The sequence below is a fragment of the Austrofundulus limnaeus genome, unplaced genomic scaffold (genome assembly GCF_001266775.1).
Source record: "Austrofundulus limnaeus strain Quisiro unplaced genomic scaffold, Austrofundulus_limnaeus-1.0 Scaffold152, whole genome shotgun sequence".
In the NCBI taxonomy this organism is placed as follows: Eukaryota; Metazoa; Chordata; class Actinopteri; order Cyprinodontiformes; family Rivulidae; genus Austrofundulus; species Austrofundulus limnaeus.
In genome coordinates this window covers 837,715-855,956 of record NW_013952554.1, presented here as the reverse complement: position 1 = coordinate 855,956, position 18,242 = coordinate 837,715, and the positions used below count along the sequence as shown (strand labels likewise).

The window sequence follows — 18,242 nt, the reverse complement described above, 5'->3', positions numbered from 1 at the left end:
GGTTTGGGTCTGGGTTTGGGGTCTTCTCAGACTGAAGAAGTCTCTTGGAGGAGAGACGAAACGTTTCATTAGAGAAGAACCCGTCCAGAAGACCTTTACAATTTTTTTGATTTTTGATTTTTTACCTGGATTACTGAGATGCATCAGGACATTTCTCCAAACTCTTGTTCAAAAACCCTATCTACAACAGGTAAGACAGTAACTGTTCACAACGTTTCGACAGAAACCCACTCCAGACCATCGGAACAATCCCTTTAAGTTCACATTCGTCACCAGGAGTCTACATCAAAAAACTCCTATTTTAGTTTTCCTGTTATTTTTTATTAGCTGAGCTGTATTATGATGGTAATAATCCAGAGCAACTTGCCGCTATTTTTCTTAGCTTTTTCTGCTCTAATCAGTAACACAGCTGCAATTAAGATGATGGAAGAGCTGTAGTTTGTAAACATTAGCGATCAATCACCCCACCGGCGCTCTGACCATTTACTGATCCTTTAATAATAGGTGAAATGTTTTATGATTCAGCACTGCAGTAAATTTTGAATCTGTCACCAGATCGATGGCTTGGGTGGAGGGGGGGGGGGGTTTCCCCTCAGAGATAGCTGCGAGCCTGGTGTGACAGATGAGTCGGCTGAGGGAGTCTGACAGAGAGAAATCCCACTTTCTTGTATCAACAAGGGAAGAACAAGTTCCAGCATCAAAATTAGTGCCGACAGAGAACAAGCAGACTGACAAGACTGTTCAGAGCTCATTAAAACCTCTGATAGACTTCCTTAATGAGTAATTTATCACTCTGCTCTGTAAGTGCAAATCAGGGGAGAATAAAGTCAAAGGATATACGGACCGGACCAGGTGGTTCCAGTGACGCTGTGAGCAAAAAGCTCTCATCAGATGTGACATATTGGCGGTGACACTAAACACGGCTAATTACTGCTAATGAGAGGCTTGGACTGATGTTGTTGTCACCAGCTGGGAACACCGCCTCCACCTGCGTCCAATTCTCTTCTTTTTCCTCCATTTTCGCTGCCAAAAATGCCACGGCTAAACAAAATACCACTGGAAATCAGTCAAAGCAGCGGCATTACAGAGCTGCTTGCTTTCCAGCAGCACAAAGGAAATAAAGTGGAGCGAGGAATTTCTCAGGTGAGAGCCTCACGCTGCTCCGAGATAATGGAAATCATTTAAGTTTGAGAGCATAAATGCTGAGCAAAAACAGAAGAAAAAATCTTGMAACACAGTGACCTTTTTGTGTTTGTTTTTTCCCTGAAAACCTATTAAAAATGTAATTAAAAAGGCAGTCTAGTAAGGCTCCCCCGTGGTGAACGAACAATTACCAGCTTCTGAACAAGTTTGTACGACAGGCAGCAGCCATGGGCGCATTCAAAATGAAAATGTGATGAGATACGGGGAGCTACAACCCTTCTTTCCTCCTTTTTTTTCCTTGCTCGTTTGCATTCAGCATTATTATGCCTTGCTGGAAAGAAGGAGGAAGCGAGCCAAGCAGGGAGGCATCGCATCCAAAAGCAGCCTACTATAGTTTTCTCAGCGGGTGTCCTGGTTCTGTCTGATTCAGCAGCCAAAGATGGTTTATTTTCACTGTCGATCCATGACTATCCTGCCTGAACCGCTGTGGAGAGCGATAGGAAAATGGAAAAACTTCATTGTTATTGTTTCTTCTATACGGCCTAAGAAATAATTCAGTTGTGGCCATTTTGGTCGAACCRTGAAAATAACATTATGTGCTATCTCATGCAATGCTGTGAGATCATCGCTTGGGCCATTAGTGCTTGAATTATATGTTGCGAATAATTCTCAGCTACCATACCAAATTTTGGCGCTAAGTTTGTAAATCTCACAGACAAATGGGCAGGCTGATGTCATTGTGAACTGACTTATTCCCAAAACGTAACTGGTTGTTAATAATGATTATTTTCTGTAATCCATTTAAGGGTTTAGGAGCTATTTTGCTAACAAACACAGTTGTCACTGATAGCTAATGCCAAGTTCTTAAGGTTTTATGCAATGTTTTGCCCTCTAAGTATGTGTTGGGGATGATGCTCAGCTGCCACCATGCCAAATATTAGAGCAATATTTGTAAAATTGACCAAGTTATAGCCATTATTGTGTTTTCAAATGTTAGTTGTCTGTGGCAGCCATCTTGAATTGGGTTGTCTCTTCAAATGTTAATAAGTTGTACATGTTAATCCAATGACTACTTCCTGAAAGTTTCATTAAAATCGGTTCAGTGGTTTAATAGATAGAAACGAACACACGTGTAGCAAAAAGAAACATAATCACTCCATTTCTGTTTCCTTGCACAGTTTCAGCCAGAGGGATGAATGCAAAGTGAAGAAGCAAGTCCCAAATTAACCAGAACTGAATGGGCTTCGCGTGGAATCCTAAATGGGCTGTAATAGACACTGGAAAAGACTCATCGTTTTTCTGCCACATCTAATATTTCAGAATGGCCTGGCTCGCTGAGGATGGAGGCGTGCATCTAAATCCACCGATTACACAGCAAAGATTACAATGTGACTCGTGCAGTTGCATGCCGTAAGCCCCCCCCCTGTGTGACTGCTGCAGAGGAGACGGTGATTGTGTTTTACACGGATCTGAGGATTTTCAGGGCAGCTGGAGCGAGCTGAGGATAAATTGGGGCGGCACAAAGGAGATGGACATCCTGTCAGGGTCAGACGCAGCTACAGGGTCTCTGGATCAGCTGGATCGTCGGGCCGAGAAAAGGTCGAAACGGAAACAAACTGTCTGAGCTGTGAGGGCGCTGAAAATGCCACGACACTTCTCCAATCTAGTGTTTTTTTTCTGGTTGAGCTGCAGCCACAMTCAAATATACAAAATTTCTATTTTTTTAAGAGAATTGTTGAGATTAAATAAAGGATGATAAAGTTGTAGCCATTTGGGTCAAATCGTCATAATGTTTTTCTAAATTTCACATGAAATCACATGATGACGCACTTAAAGTAGGTAATGTGGATGACTCTCAGCTAAACCACATCTGTTTGTATTTCAATATATGTAGAATGGGCTCAGTTATTTACCTGTGGCAGCATAGGGTGACTCCAAAACTTAATCAATTTTATACAAACTAAATAAAACTCCACAAATATATCCTTTAAAATAGTCCAATGCAAGATATTTTGCTAACAGACAAACAGGACTGAGCCCAACACTTAATGAGTGGGTTTTGAAGATGAATTGTGGCTACATCTRCAGCAAATTTTASCACATTTGTTCTTCTAAGGTTAACTACACTGCAAAAACTGTCCATCTTACCAAGTTTTAAAATCTTATATCAGCCAAAAGGTCTTTTTGATCTTGTTTTGAGACTGATTTACTAAACAAGAACTGATTGTGTAAGAATAATAATCTTGTTTTCAGAATGTGTAAGATTATTTGTCTTGTTAGTCTGAAAATTTGACTAAAATTAAGTCAAATTTCTGCCAATGGAGTAAGAAAATTTTACTTGGTAAGATTCTTGAAATAAGAAAACTTCGAGTCAAATCAAGTATTTCAAGAATCTTACCAAGTAAAAATTTTCTTACTCCATTGGCAGAAAGTTATGACTTAATTTGAGTCAAATTTTCAGACTAACAAGACAAATAATCTTACACATTCTGAAAACAAGATTATTTTTCTTAAACAATCAGTTCTTGTTTAGTAAATCAGTCTCAAAACAAGATCAAAAAGACTTTTTGGCTGGATATAAGATTTTAAAACTTGGTAAGATGGACACTTTTTGCAGTGTATCGGTGGTGGCCATCTTGCTCTGCACTGTCCCTAAAACTTCATCACAGATTATTTTCCTAAAGTTTCATCATGAGATCTTTAGATGACAGACATCTCAGGTCCTCCTCCCCACTGAGGAGATAAAGTTTACAAAATGGATCAGAAAGTAAATGTTCCAAAACTGAACAATAATAAAATGTTAGTAATGGTCTATTTTCAACCTGAAGAATCTAGTAATCCATTATTCATAATGGGTGACATTTAAAAGTTTTTTGTATTATCAATATGGTTGGTTTTGACATTTTAAATGACTTCCGGGGATTATAATAAAAAAATAAATAAATAAAGACAACCACAGGTTTAAAAGCAGAACAGAAAGTGATGATTCAGCTGTGTGACAGTCATCCGACTGTGGCCAACACCAATTTGTCACAGAAAAAAATAAAATAAAAAAGGGTAAATCAGAGCAGAAACAGAAATGTTCCTGCCTCTGAGCTGCTCCTCCATTCCTCATGCCAGAAACCCCTGAGCAAGCACGCAACTGTAGATTTTTTGACACTTATTGACTTCAATCTTACTCTTGAGACAGCAAACCTTCCATCTGAACATGTTAGGAGTGTTTTTAACTTCTTTTTYCCCCCCAATCATTTCCATTTTCTAGCCTCAAATGCTCAAGCGATTTGCTACAAAACAAACTCACAGTGACACCAGCCCAAGTGGCAGCACCAGTGCAGCTTGAAGCACTTCCCGTGGCTGTGCGTAGCGCAGATGGAGAGTCCATCACAAGGCAGGAAGTCTGGTCTCCCCGCGCAGCTCTTGGCCAAAGCCTGCGCCTCGTCCAACTTCTCACTCTTCGGACACTTATGAGCTCCCGAGGCGGCCATGCCAACATTTCCTGGAGCCAAAAGAAATAAAAACCCCARGCAGACGCACGATCTAATCTCCTTTAAGACATTTAAAAAAAAAAAAAGGTCCACGCAGCGCAGAGCAGCGGAGGACGCAGAAAAATAAAAAATAAAAAAACAACCCACAGCGTTTGGGTCTGAATCAGAGCAGCTCGGTGGGCTGTGGGAGGAAGAAGGGCGTCATAAGCGGAGAGTTATGTCACATTTAAAATCCTCCCGTCATCGAACGCATCCCTCCGCGGTCGTGCCTTTCGCGTCGGGAGGCTCCTCAGCTGTGCGCGGCTCTGACGCGCAGCTGAACTTCACCGCGCGGCGGGAGGAGCCCGAAAAACACAAAGCCAGCTGCTGCTGCTGCGCGCGCGCTTCAAACAAGGCTTTCATCAGCACCCCCCACCCCAGCTGGACTTCAAACATCTGAGTTTAATATTCATCATCTACGACCCACCTTAAAGGGTTTGGGTTTCACAAACTCACCAGATGGCTTAAATCCTGCAACTAAAAAAAAAAAAAAAAAAAAAAAAAAAAAAAAAAATACGAGTTTCCCCTTTAAAAATAAAAAAAGAAAAGAAAAACATTTGGAAAAATGCAGCTTAATAAAGTCAAATCATCCAGCTGTTTGTGGAGGAGTCTCCAGCCGCTAGGTGGCATCTCCAACATCTGCTCAGTCCTGAGATTTACTCAAGAATGAGAAACTGATTTATGGAAAGTGTGTTTGGATGTGTGCGCCTCCCTCCGCTCCTCTCTGTCACTGTGAACAGCTGAGGCTGCAGAAACCAGAACATCCAGGGAAAAACACTTCTCAGCTTCCTCTCATTAAATATTTACAATAAATGGACCCAAGAATGAAGATATAGCATTACTTGAAGGAATGCATATCACCCACCTGGCACGCTAAAGATTTTTTGTGACTCATTAGTGTTGGGGGATCAGTCTCATATTACAGCTCAAATGTCATCCAAATATCTGTAAAACTGACTGCATGTTAGTAATATTAAATTTTCCAAGGTTTTCTAGTGGCAAYAGATCTAAAAGCTAATCAGCTGCARCTTTATATCCAATAATCATTTTCTGACATTTTCAATGAGATRTTTTGCTAAAAGTTTATCTAAGAATCGATGCTAAAATTTTAAACAAGATCTTAAACGTTCAATCAAACTATAAGTTGGACACAACTCTCAAACGTCAGCTCCCTTTATGTAAAACTGACTGAGTTATAGCCCTTTGTTTTCTTTTGTTTTATATGGTTAATTATCTGTGGATTGAACGAGGTTTACTCCAAAAGGTAATTAGTCACACATCCAATGAGTCAGAGAGATTCATTAAAACACACCCACTGGTTYATGAGATATTTTACTAACAGATGAACAAAATAACAGAAAGTTATTCCTGCTTTTCATTGCAGCAGGTGATGATTAAYAGCACAGAGGCATCTATACTAACACAAAGCACAGTCACTTAAAAATAGTTACTTTAAAGTTTTTTTTATTCAAGGATCTGATTATAATGCACAACAGATAGTGTTATATAAAACATTAATACAGAAAAATGTAAAAAAAAAACACATTATAAATCTTTTGGCACAATTAAGCTCCTGGACTCCTCCACAGTCAATATTTGTACATTCTTATGCAGATTTTATTGCTTTTTTTATTTTATTTTTTTCAGTAAAGCACCACATCATTAAAGACTTGTGCATAAAGCTGTCAGTATGATGAAAAATTAGCTTATATACAAGTTGTAAATGTCTAAATTGTTCTTTTACATTCATATTTTATGTTGCTGTTATTTTGATTAATTTGGTTTATTTAAAGTACTTTATTGCACCTCTGTTGTTTCCAAAGGCTAGAGGCAGGAGAAATAATTGCAGCCGTAATGCAAAACGATCAGCTCGCATCTTTAGAGGCGGGTGTTTATGCAGTCTTTTCGACAGACCAACGAGCACAATTTACTTTCATCCAGAATAACGTTTGTGTAAAACATGAACGACTGCAAAGCCAATCATGTTCAGATATTCTTGAAACATCTTTCCACGATGCTCAAAGTCTCTTTCCTCATCGTAGATTTGAGCTCATTGACTGAAAAACATCACGGGAGGTCAGTTATTTCCTGCGGCCATCCACTTAAACGTTTTTTTTTCTCTTTCTGCTGAGGCTGCAGCTGTAACTTTTACCACCTCAACAATTTACTCCAATTACTGTCAACCTCTATTCAAATTACTGGCTCCACACTTCTAAATGCTGGGATGTGGAAACGGAGCCAATTACATTCTTGTTCAATTCGCCTTTGCACATTTCATATGCTCCTAATGTGTTGTTGCTATCATCACTACATGTAGAAATGTTTGATTAGCGTTTCTTCTTACATAAACTGTAATTTAAGTGGCTGATTTAAAGAAAATGTTTGTGACTAAGATTTTTATGGTTTGGTTTATCTCCTGCATATACATACAGCCATCACAGTCATAATACGTGAATCAATGACTCAGTTTTATTGGATTAGGAAGTATTTGGTTGATTTGTGTGGGCGATATTAAAGCTGGCTGTGGGGTCTCTTGATGACCTCCCTCCATTTGTGGATAGGTGGGCTGCCACTGGCCACAAGCTTTCTGAGSAGGCTGCAGGGCTGCAGGCTGGGAACATCGGGGTGCAGCTGGTGGTAGTGCTCCAGCCTCTCCAGGACCTTATTCAGACCCACCATTCCGGCGTAGAACATGGGACCCCCGCRATGAGGGGGCCAGCCATAACCAAGCACATAGATGACGTCGATGTCTTCAGGCCCTGCAGCTATTCCATCCTCGAGAATGTGGAAACCCTCGTTTATGAGAGCGTAAAGACAGCGATCCAGCACCTCTTGGTGATCGATGCGGCGCGCCACCAAGCCATGCTGGGCTCGGWACTCCTCCAGAAAGAGGTGAATCCAAGGATCGGGCTTAGCAACTCGACCACCGGGTTTGTCATATTGGTACCATCCTTTCCCCGTTTTCTGGCCAAACCTTCCAAGCTCACAGAGCAGGTCTCCCAGCGGGCTGTACCTGTGGCCTTCGCGGACTCTAGCGGACGGTCCTGTTGAAGCTCCGGGCGTCACCAGCCCACGTGCCTGCCTGACCCTCCAACCTACATCGAGCCCAGACAGGTCCGACATTCGGAACACCCCCATGGCGAAGCCAAACTCCTCCAGCACTTTATCTACCAGCTCRGGCGTGGCTCCCTCCTCCAACAGGAAGAAGGCTTGGTCCAGGTAGGACTTCAGCATGCGGTTCCCCACAAAGCCGCGGCAGTTCCCGACGGCCACGCCGACCTTCTCCATTTTCTTCCCGATCTGCATGGCRGTGGCCAAAGCTTGAGGGGACGACTTTCGCCCGTACACCACCTCCAGGAGCTTCATCACATGAGCTGGAGCAAAGAAGTGCATTCCTACCACCAGCTCTGGGTTTGGGGTTTGGGCAGCCAGCTCATCGATGTCTAACCCAGAGGTGTTAGTGCAGAGGAGCGTGCCTGGTTTACACATGGCCGCCAGCTGCTGGAAAATGACCTTCTTCAAAGCCATGTCCTCGAATACGGCTTCRATGACCAGGTCAGCATCYGCCACGGCCTGGAGSTTATGGCTGTAAAGGACTTTATCGAGTGCCGGMGGGACCCCGCGTCTCTTAGCTCCTCGCGCCAACATGTCCGACACCGCCTGCTTTGCCTCTGTTAGCTGCTTCTCATTGGTTTCCACCRCAACTACAGACAACCCAGCCTGAGCAAGGGCCACAGTTATACCACGTCCCATGGTGCCAAGCCCTGGAAAGATACAAATCAAACTCTGAGTGCCACAAACATCTCCTATAAGCAGTGGTGGGCAGCACTAATCTAAATATTAGTTGCACTGACCCTGAAGCACTAACTCAAATATTTAGGTCCCTTAATTCTAAAGCACCAACGCACTGAAAAATTTAGCAAAAGCTATTTCTAAAGCACTAATAAAATCCAGTTGACACATGAAGCATTCTTCAGTCAACATAAGACAATATTTACTGTGTGCAGAATGTCAACACGTTCTCACTCCAGACTCAACATATTGACTCTTGGTCAGGGACCGYCTGCGTCCAGTTTTGACGCGTCAGGAACCCCCCTCGCATCAGTCATTGTCGCTCGCGGCTTTTCTGGTTTTCGCCATATTGGGGTGTTTGGGTTGGAGGTATGTGGTTAAAGGGCTATATCATGTAAAATCAACTTTTTTGAGTTTTAATCATGATATAGTGTTATCCTCTCATCAAAAACATGCCCAGAGTCTTGCTTTGACTCATTCATGCATGTTTGAGAAATCCTGTAGTGTCCTGAGGCAGCCAGGCAGGGGAGCAAAAACGGCTGAAACGCCTTTTGGGACCATCTCTGTCTCTGGGCTGTTTCCAAGCCGAGCTGCCTCATCCCTACCCCCCACCCCACACACCCCACCCATGACTCCTGCAGGCTCTCCGCAGTAACGAAGCAAACAACGGTTGAAACTGAAAGTGAAACTGAAACTGTCTGCTGAGCTTCTAACACTACTTCTCACTCAGTGAAGCTCTTTTAAGATTCAAAATACCTTTGAGGAAATGTATTTTCAGATGCCAAGTAATCCGCATCATAGTGCGCGCACCCCCCACCCACCCACCCCACCCCCGTGCTGAAATGGGCGGGCCAGAAGTGGAAGGTGGTTTTTAAAGAGACAGAGGCCAATTTCAAGGTGTTTAGAAGAGGAAGTGATGAGAAGATAAGTTTATTTTCTATTTAAACATAAAAACAGCATTTTAATAACAACTAAAGGTGACAGATACTTTATTATGGTACAGTATTTAAATATATGCCTGAGAAACACATTATATTGCCCCTTTAATTGAGGGATCAGGATTAATGTTTAAGTTTAGKTAMTGAGTTCGGGGATAGGCTGTATAGTGCTAATAGAAGTTACATTTAGGGTCTGGGACGGTCCGTTGATGCACATTTCCTACTCTTTTCAAAAATATGACAACATGGTCCTCCTCATCCATCTCATCTCRTTAAGAACTGAYGTGACGGGGGTACCCGGCATGTCCAAAACTGGACGCAGACGATWCCTGTMCAAGCATCAATATGTTGACAAGTCAGGAGTGAGAATGGCTTGAGAATGTTGTCACTTAGTGCRCTTGGYGGGCCAAATGGGAGTCACCCGCAGGCCACATTTGGCCCGTGGGCCTTGAGTTTGRCACGTGACCTAGATAAGTGACACGCATATAAAAAAAATGTGGGGCCACTTTCACCCTCAACTGTGAACAATAATTTTGATCAATAACATTTATAGACCTCTGTTAGTGCTTCTAAATTTACCAAGTGCTAATCCACTAATGAATTTTAAAAATAGCAAAATCCCTAAAGCACTAATCAGTAAATTAGTTCCCCTATTAGTGCTTTAGTGCTTTAGGGGAACTGTGCCCCCCACTGCCTATAAGACACCATTTATACAAAGTTAGACGTTTTGATTGTTTTAGTCAGGCAGTAAAGCTACTTGAACACACAAGAAGCTGAGCTTGGCGTATCTAAACTGACATCCTTCTAATCCTCCCTGCAGGAAAGAAGGAGTTCATCCATTAAACTTTGATGAACTGTAAATGAGGGCTCAGTTTCCATAAGYAACGTGAAATTTGAAGATGCCACACAGATCACTTGATGAGTGACTGTGCTCGTGTTAATTGAAAGCTCAGAACAAATTAAAAGCCTAAAGCTCTTACCAATGACAGCTGCTCTGTGYACAGGTCTGGGCTTGCTCGTGTCCCAGCGGGCACCACTGGGCGTGCTCCACCTGTCCACGGCTCTCTGAGCAAAGAAAGAGTACTGCAGAGCGCGGGCCTGGCCTGAAGTGAAGAGCACCTTGAACAGATCTCTCTCCCGCTCCATGCCAYGGCTGTATGGCAGCGTGGCAGCGGCCTGAACCGCCTGGACACATGCAAGGGGCGCGATGGCTCCACGGGCATGCTGCCGCGCCTGCTGCATCGCCGTTTCAAAGAGGGCGTCTGCATCAGGGGGGCGTGGGCACGGATAGGTGCTTATACGCCGCGAATCCAGTGATTTACCTGAAAAAGAAACACATGAWGGGGYGACTTCAAAGGAACGAGTGGCAGTGGAAAGTTGAAAATAATCAATAAAAGCACTTTTAAATGTRATTTTCCATCGTGTGCGTCTGCATAATTCATATATTAAACTTAAAAGTGCCACCTACTTTCACTCCCCACCCAGCCCCACACTCCCTCGCTCTCTTGAAATTTTTCAAACRGCACTCAGCAAGTCTGCCTATAATTCATTTTTCAGGCGCACTCAGCCACTCAATCTCTACATAGCCCAGTAGTTTCTGAGAGCAGACTGATCTGAGAGGCCGTTTCCAGATAAACGCAGCGACTCGGSGGCCCCCYGAGTTGTCACAGTTCACCTTGAATWCKGCTGCTCCGAGCAAAACAGAAAAGAGTTGGTCCCGAGCAAAGTAGCTGATGAATTTTTGCAATTCTTAGAGCAAAAGCAGCACTAAGAAGAAATGATGGTGATTCTTGTGCAGTTGAGCAAAAGTGCCAATCTTATAAAACTTGGGGGATTGCAATGAAGTGAAGGTTTGACACAATCTGCTGGCTTCCTTAAATTTTTTTCACTATTTGGCATTTCATAATGTCCTGTATGAAAATCAACTGTTTTCATTTACAATTAGGATCTGAATTAAATGCATAATTTGTTTGCTCTCTCTTGTATAGTGCCCTGAGATGCCTTCTGTTGTGAACTGGCACTATACACACAAACTGAATTAAATTAAAGACTTCCTGCTTAAAGTGCCTGTGACATGCCCATCCGTCAAATACAAAAAGTAAAAAAAGCATCTTTATATTTAAGAAAATTGGCATAGAACCCATGATTTTACCCATTTTGTCCCATAACTGGCCTATTTTCTTTTAAATTCTCAGCCAAAGTGAAACAGGAAGTGACATCAAGGGGGAACTCATTAATAAAATAAACTCGCTGGTCTCTGTTTATTAAAACAAAATTATTTAAACTTTAACTCCTCTTCGTATCTCTTTGAAAGTGACTAAAAATAATCTAGAGAAACATCAGATTCTTCTCTACAGTCTACGTTGTTAGCTTCTGTAAACAACGCTCTGTCTACATGCTGCCATTCCCCTTTGACATCACTTCCTGTTTCTTCACATGCCAACATCTCAACAACCGTTCATCTGAGCAATGTGAAATTTGTTTTGTAATATGTTATAAATGTKATCTTTCAAAAAATGCATTTGTGTTTTTATTACAAAAATTTGATGTCACAGGCACTTTAATGTTGGGACTTTACAACATAGAACAATGAGGGAAAAAAAGAGATGGGCACACTTTTTGAACCTTGTTAAAAGCATCTTCATTCCCAGTCCTGCCTCCTCTGACGTGATTACACGAGACAGTCGTCAGAAACCTTCACAGCTCCACTGATTCACGCTCAGCTGTGGGTCTGAGTCGGAAACTGGGTCACCGTGGTGAAGCTTAAAGCGCCAGCAGCCACGTCTGTTTAACGTCACCCACTTTTATCCTATAATTTAAAAAAAACTATATTCTCTAATATCATGGGTGAATAATAAGTACTGAAGACTGAATTCAACAGTTGAGTGGTGGTGAGGTGTGGAGTGGTTTCGGCAGCATTATTGCTGCAGTTAATCTGCAAATGGTTGAGCTGTGGATTTGCAGCCGACTGGAATCCTGGCTGCTCCGACAGATGTAGAGGGCAGATGTTGCAACCACTGGGGTTAAAAAAAAAAGTTAATCTCATCCCCAGAGAGAGTCTTGAACATGCTCGCTTGTGGGGGTCTCTGCCCACTCAGCCATACGAGCGTGGTGTTTGTAACGTCGCTTCTTAATGTAGCAAACCTCATTTATTGTGATAAAAGCTGCACTTTTGCTGGATTTTTTTATTGAAATACATTTTCCTGTCACCTTAAAAGCATAGTGTGGGAAAACTCATGTAAAATGCTGCTATTTGTGATTCTTCAAATCTAAATGTTGACATTTCTCTAAAGATAGATTCTTCTTTTTGTCCGTACGCACAACATGAAGCACAAATAGGCTTCCTGCTCATTTGAACGCATCAAAAATAAGTTGTCAACTCTCAAAAATCCATCAACAAACAGCACAAGACGACATATCTGAATTTAAAAAGAGAACCTGATGTCATGAAAAAAAGAAAATCACATTTGTTTCAGGCAGATGAATCAAAAGCTCTTCTAGCACCAGGAAGCARAATACACATTTCCCTTGTGTACGCTAATACACAAAAAAAAAAAAAAACCACACACACACAACAGAGTGGGCGTTATGAGTTTAGTTCACTGTAAAAGAAAAAAATATATTAAAGACAAACTCACATAAAAGGAACAGAAGATTTCACTGTGCTGCTTTCCTGCTAAATGTTTGATAAGTGTTCTCATTTCTGTTTGTTAAATGTGAAGTTAGACACAAAACAAGAGCTAAGTGTTAGACTAGTGAACCAAATTCTAAAAGTAAAACTGTTTTTCTTTTTTTTTGTTTTGTTTTCACAACACAAGAAATATAAAAGGAATAATTCAGATCTGTTCAGTTGGGAAAACAGCAACAAATTGAAAGCAATAAGTATTTTATGTTACCTAATGTAGCTTCCTTTCAAACTACAATGACATTGGGAAATAATTCTTTAATAAACTTGAAAAATGATAGAAAACGGTTTGTCGTTTGGGTAGCTTTTAGCTCAGCCTGAAGGAAAACCTCTGCATACTCACTTTTCTGTGGCTGATAGATAAAAATTTGACAGAAAGTATCCCTTTAAGCTCTGTTTTCAAACTAAGAGATATGTTGCAGACAGAATATTAGTTGTTCACCTCTCCCCAGAACCGCTCTTCCAAAGGATCACTTTCTAGTTTTTATTTTTCATTCGAGCTGAACCCGCTGGTGTTGCTCCCTCAGTTATACGGTCGCTACACAAATCTGAATGAACTCTTCTTTGTGCAGAAAGAAAATAAAAAAAAAAAAAACATTTCCTCCGAAGCTGCTGGGACGTGGCACACTTCAGGAATCCACTCGGTGCGTAAATGAGTCAGACTCACGTGCAGGCGGCGGTCCTCGTCCTCCTAAATGACTGCTGAGAGCCCATTATTAATATTCTAGGAAAGTTTGTCCCTTTTCGCCCTGTTGAATAATACAGCAGAAGCAGTGAAGACATCAGAACACTTCTGACAGAGCCATGAAACATTGATGGGCTCTGTGTTGGAGGATCTGTCTGCCGTGTCTTCTGCYTCCCTCCACTTCCAAAGCCTATGTGTCAACACTTCTTGATGTCTCCGTGCCTAAAATAACCRCTTTTCCCTTCCTTCCACTGAGTTCTGTTTTTTTTTTTAAAACCAGAGATGAGACCGTTCCATTAGGAACCCTGTGCACCATGTTTCTGTAGCTTACCTGCAACACTCAACGCAAGCTTGACAGCTGCATCCAGAGCGTTGTGATCGGTGACCTCGTCTACTATTCCAAGCTGCAGGGCCTCGGCAGCCGTCACATGGCGACCTGTGGGACGGACCAAAATCTGGCTGACAAATAATATAMTAACACAAGTACAATTACTAATCCAGAACTATTATTTTAACACTTCAACATTAAGGTTATGTTTTTTTTAAATAATCAGAACAGGAGAGCAGCCCACTGCAAGAAGCTAAAACTAACTTATGCTGACACCTACTGGTCAAACAGGGTTCCTACAGTTTAAGGCAAGTTAAATTTAAGACATTTAAACACAAATTTAATTTCACAATAAACACAAATGACAAAAAAAATTAAACTGTGGCAGAAACTCATGAATCAAAGTATTTTTGGTTAAATTATTCAAATATTGCTAATAGACCAAGTGTTTTTATCCATATCTAACTGCTATTTTGTCAAATAAAAAAAAACATTCTTAGCAGTCAGTTTTAAACTTAATTTAATTTCTGGAAATCCTCTAACGACTCAAAATTTGGAGTTTTAGGACCCACAGTGGGGTCTCAACCAGCTTGCTGTAGATGAAACCTTAAACTGCCGGTGACATCATATTTTTGTAAGAAATATGAATGCATTTTTGGAGAGACAACAGTCATCCTACTTACAATGTGTTAAATATTTTAAGACTTCTAAGGATTAATTTAAGCCCTTTTAAGGCTAATTAAGGCCTTATTTTTGGATTGATGAATTCAAGGCCTTTTAAGACTTTTGAAGGTTCTGCGGAAACCCTGAGTGTAACGTGTTTAAACAGCTGTTCTTCACTGATTCCCTTCAAAATGTGGTCTAATCATCTAAAACACAATTACAGCCCTACCCTTTCTGACTGCATTAATAACAGGTACGTCAGTGAACTTTTCAGGCTTTTAATGAACGTAATGCTTCGCTCAGCAGAGGAAAGGATGTGAATTTCTTCAGATTAAAGACTCAGAAGCTCCTTTTAGGGCAACAACTTCCAAACGTTTCCTGTGGCTGTTAAAGGAAAACTCTGAAACATTACTCCCAACAAAACTGCACAATTTACAGACATAATAAAAAGGAGATTAGTTACTTATTTTTTTGACATGAAGATTGGGTGATTCAAAAGATTTCACTTAATATTTCCCCACTCATGTTTAAAGTAAAATCAACTATTCTGCTGCACTTAGCAATAAAAAAAATAATAATTTTCTCACAATATCAGTTGTTTACTAATTTATTCCAACAGCAGATCCAAAACTAATAAAGCAGCACAATGGGCCTCATGCAAGAACCGTTCGTACGCACAGATTTGTTCTTAAATTGTGCGTACGAGTGATTTAGGAGAATTTGTGGCGTTCACCAATGTTTTCGATTCTAAGGTTTTTTTTCAGATACGAACAAAATTCACGAGTGGTCCAGACCTGTCGTATATTTTACCAGCAGTCAGTCTGCTGTTATCCAGACGGATTTTCCTCCCTAATAACTTTATATTTCGTTAGTTTGAAGATATTTTGAGTTGAAAATAAATTACACTCCATAATTGCTTGACAATAGGCAATTCTGCTTGAATTAGAGTTATAATTTTAAATGTAATAATTTAGACTAACAATATAAATTGTCCGTTCGTCCGTTTTCTGCCGCTTATCCGGGATCGGGTCGCCGGGGCAGCAGCAGAGAAACCCCGCTCTCCCCAGCGACACCCTCCATGTCCTGGGGGACACCGAGACGTTCCCAGGCCAGAGGGGATACATAATCCCTCCAGCAAGTCCTGGATTTTCTCCAAAGTGCCAGACTTATTTTGAAATCATTTTAAAATGCTTATTTTAGAACTGCAACTGAGACCACCTGTGACCGCGTGGGGGGGGGTGGTACGGTGCGCAACGCCGTGGCTTCTGAATAAATGAAAATGATTTAACACAGTTGTTTATACTTTTAGCAGCTCTTTTTATTCCACAGCTGACCTGCTAAAAATGACAGATTTTMTTTTCTGGATCTCTGACAGACGGACTTCAATCTCTGAACTTGTAAAGTTCTTCTTTTTAGTTTTCGCTGTCATTTTCATGAATGGACACTTCCTGATATCTGAGGCAGGAATCATAGCCTTATATGGTGTTTTTGGGGTGGTAATTATGCTAATCTCCTCTCACGTGCACGATACGAACAGGTGGAATTTACGCAGCTCATTTACACACGTTTCCTGAAGATAGAAGAGTTTGTTGAATCTGACGTGACATGTTCGTACGAACCCTTTGTACGAGCAAAAGTAAGAGAAATTTAGGATAAGAATACGAACATGTTCTTGCATGAGGCCCATTGTTCTTTTATTTTTCTACCTGTTGTGATGAGCTCTAAGGCAGCTGGGATACCGATGAGCCTCGGTAGGCGTTGGGTTCCTCCAGCACCCGGTAGCAGACCCAGCTTCACCTCTGGTAGTCCTAGTTTGGCCTGAAAAAAAATGCACAAAATATAAAAGTAACATTTCCAACCACAGACAGCGCAAACATTTCAGATTTATTTATTTATTTTCAATAAACACAGTACATTATCAGAGACAAATAACAAAACTAAATTTAAAAAGTCAGTTTAGTGAAAGGTGGGCAGTCGGCGCGAACCAACCTTAGAGTGCGCGATACGATAGTGACAAGCGAGCGCCAACTCAAGGCCCCCGCCTAAAGCGATCCCCTCGATGGCTGCCACCACCGGTTTGGATGATGACTCCATTCGATCGATCATTGGTATCAGAGACGGGCCGCGCATGTTTGACCCAAACTCTTTGATGTCTGCACCTGTTGGACAGAAACACAGCAAACAGCTTGTAACCTGAGCTGTACATAATTATAACTCAACAGCACAGCTGCCATATAAAAACATTCAAACCTCCACTGAACTTCCCGTTCTGACCACAGATGACCACAGATTTCACCTCCGGCTCACTGAGAGCTCTTTCCATCATGTCAACGATACCCTGCCTCACCGCCGCACTGCAACCACAAAAACACATTTTAAAATATTAGCTAACTTGTACAATACAGTGCAAAAGTCTTGAGTCATCCCTCAGTTTTTTACTTTTTGCCCACAAGGAGACAGACTATCTAAGAATGTGTCTTTGTTTGTTAAATTGCATAACCCTGACCTGTGGACTATTCTCGAGTTATCAATAAAATTGTGAGTCAGATCTTTGCTAGATCGATGGCTGCCTCCTAAAAATATAACTTTCAGACACAGCCTTCTTTACTTGCCCGAGTTTCAAACTAAGAACCAGACAAGGTTGCGGTCATTTTGGTCAAATTTTTAAAGTTTACATAATCTCATGCAACATCACACTCAGAGTATGTTGTGAATAACTCAGCTATAACCACATACAACGTTAGCTTAATATCTGTAAAACTGACTTAGTTGTATCCATTTTACTTTAGCTAAAGTCGATCAGCTGTGGCCGCCACCTTGAACTGGTTCTCCTCTAAAAGTTAATCAGTTGTAGAAAGGCTTTAAAATACTAATTTCTGAGGGTTTCACAAACTTTCTCTCAGACAAACAGCAGAAAGTAAATGATTAATTCCTGTTATATTGTTTACACTCTGAGTGATTGTCGTTTTACCTGGTGACAGACTGAAAGATAAGAAACCTTTAACCATGCACAGTTTATTACATTTATTACAGAGGTGAAAGAGGAATTTAGCAACATTTCTAACACTGAAACACACGAGCAACTAAAAACAAAACAAAAAAATAATATTTTCACTTGTTTCACAGTTGCGTAAAAAATAAAGGAAACTAGTTTGTTACTGGTCATTTATTTGCAAGTATGTGTTGCATATTAACATCAGCTAACATTTCAAATAAATGTTGTTCATTGCTGCTAGTGCTTTAGAATGAAGGAATTTTGGTTCATTGTATGCAAAAACAAAACAAAACAAAACACTTGAGTTTTCATATTCGACTGAAATAAATACTTTGACTTTGCAAAACAAACATTATTTTACTTTAAGTCAGGGGTGTCCAATTGTGGTCCTCAAGGGCCACTACCCTGCACGTTTTAGAGGTCGCTCTGCACCAACACACCTGATTAGAAAGTGTGTGTGTGTGTGTGTGTGTGTGTGTGTGTGTGTGT

General features: G+C 41.1%; 2 protein-coding genes across 2 annotated transcripts in view; both read right to left on the bottom strand.

The window, feature by feature from the left end:
- Positions 1-5,314, bottom strand: part of zgc:162707 (UPF0524 protein C3orf70 homolog B) — a 21,196-nt gene extending 15,882 nt beyond the window's left edge. The window contains exon 1 of the mRNA XM_014016714.1: positions 4,445-5,314. Coding sequence (XP_013872168.1) covers positions 4,445-4,628 — 184 coding nt within the window. The 5' untranslated portion in view covers positions 4,629-5,314. The remainder of the gene's footprint in view (positions 1-4,444) is intronic.
- Positions 5,315-6,114: 800 nt separating this feature from the next.
- On the bottom strand, positions 6,115-17,112 carry ehhadh (enoyl-CoA, hydratase/3-hydroxyacyl CoA dehydrogenase; the record flags this gene model as incomplete). Its single annotated transcript, XM_014016713.1, is given in 6 exon segments — positions 6,115-8,431; positions 10,378-10,719; positions 14,099-14,203; positions 16,465-16,576; positions 16,748-16,917; positions 17,009-17,112. Coding segments are annotated over 6 exon segments (2,086 nt in total), but the record flags the coding sequence as incomplete, so codon positions are not given.
- Between the last annotated feature and the right edge of the window lie 1,130 nt (positions 17,113-18,242).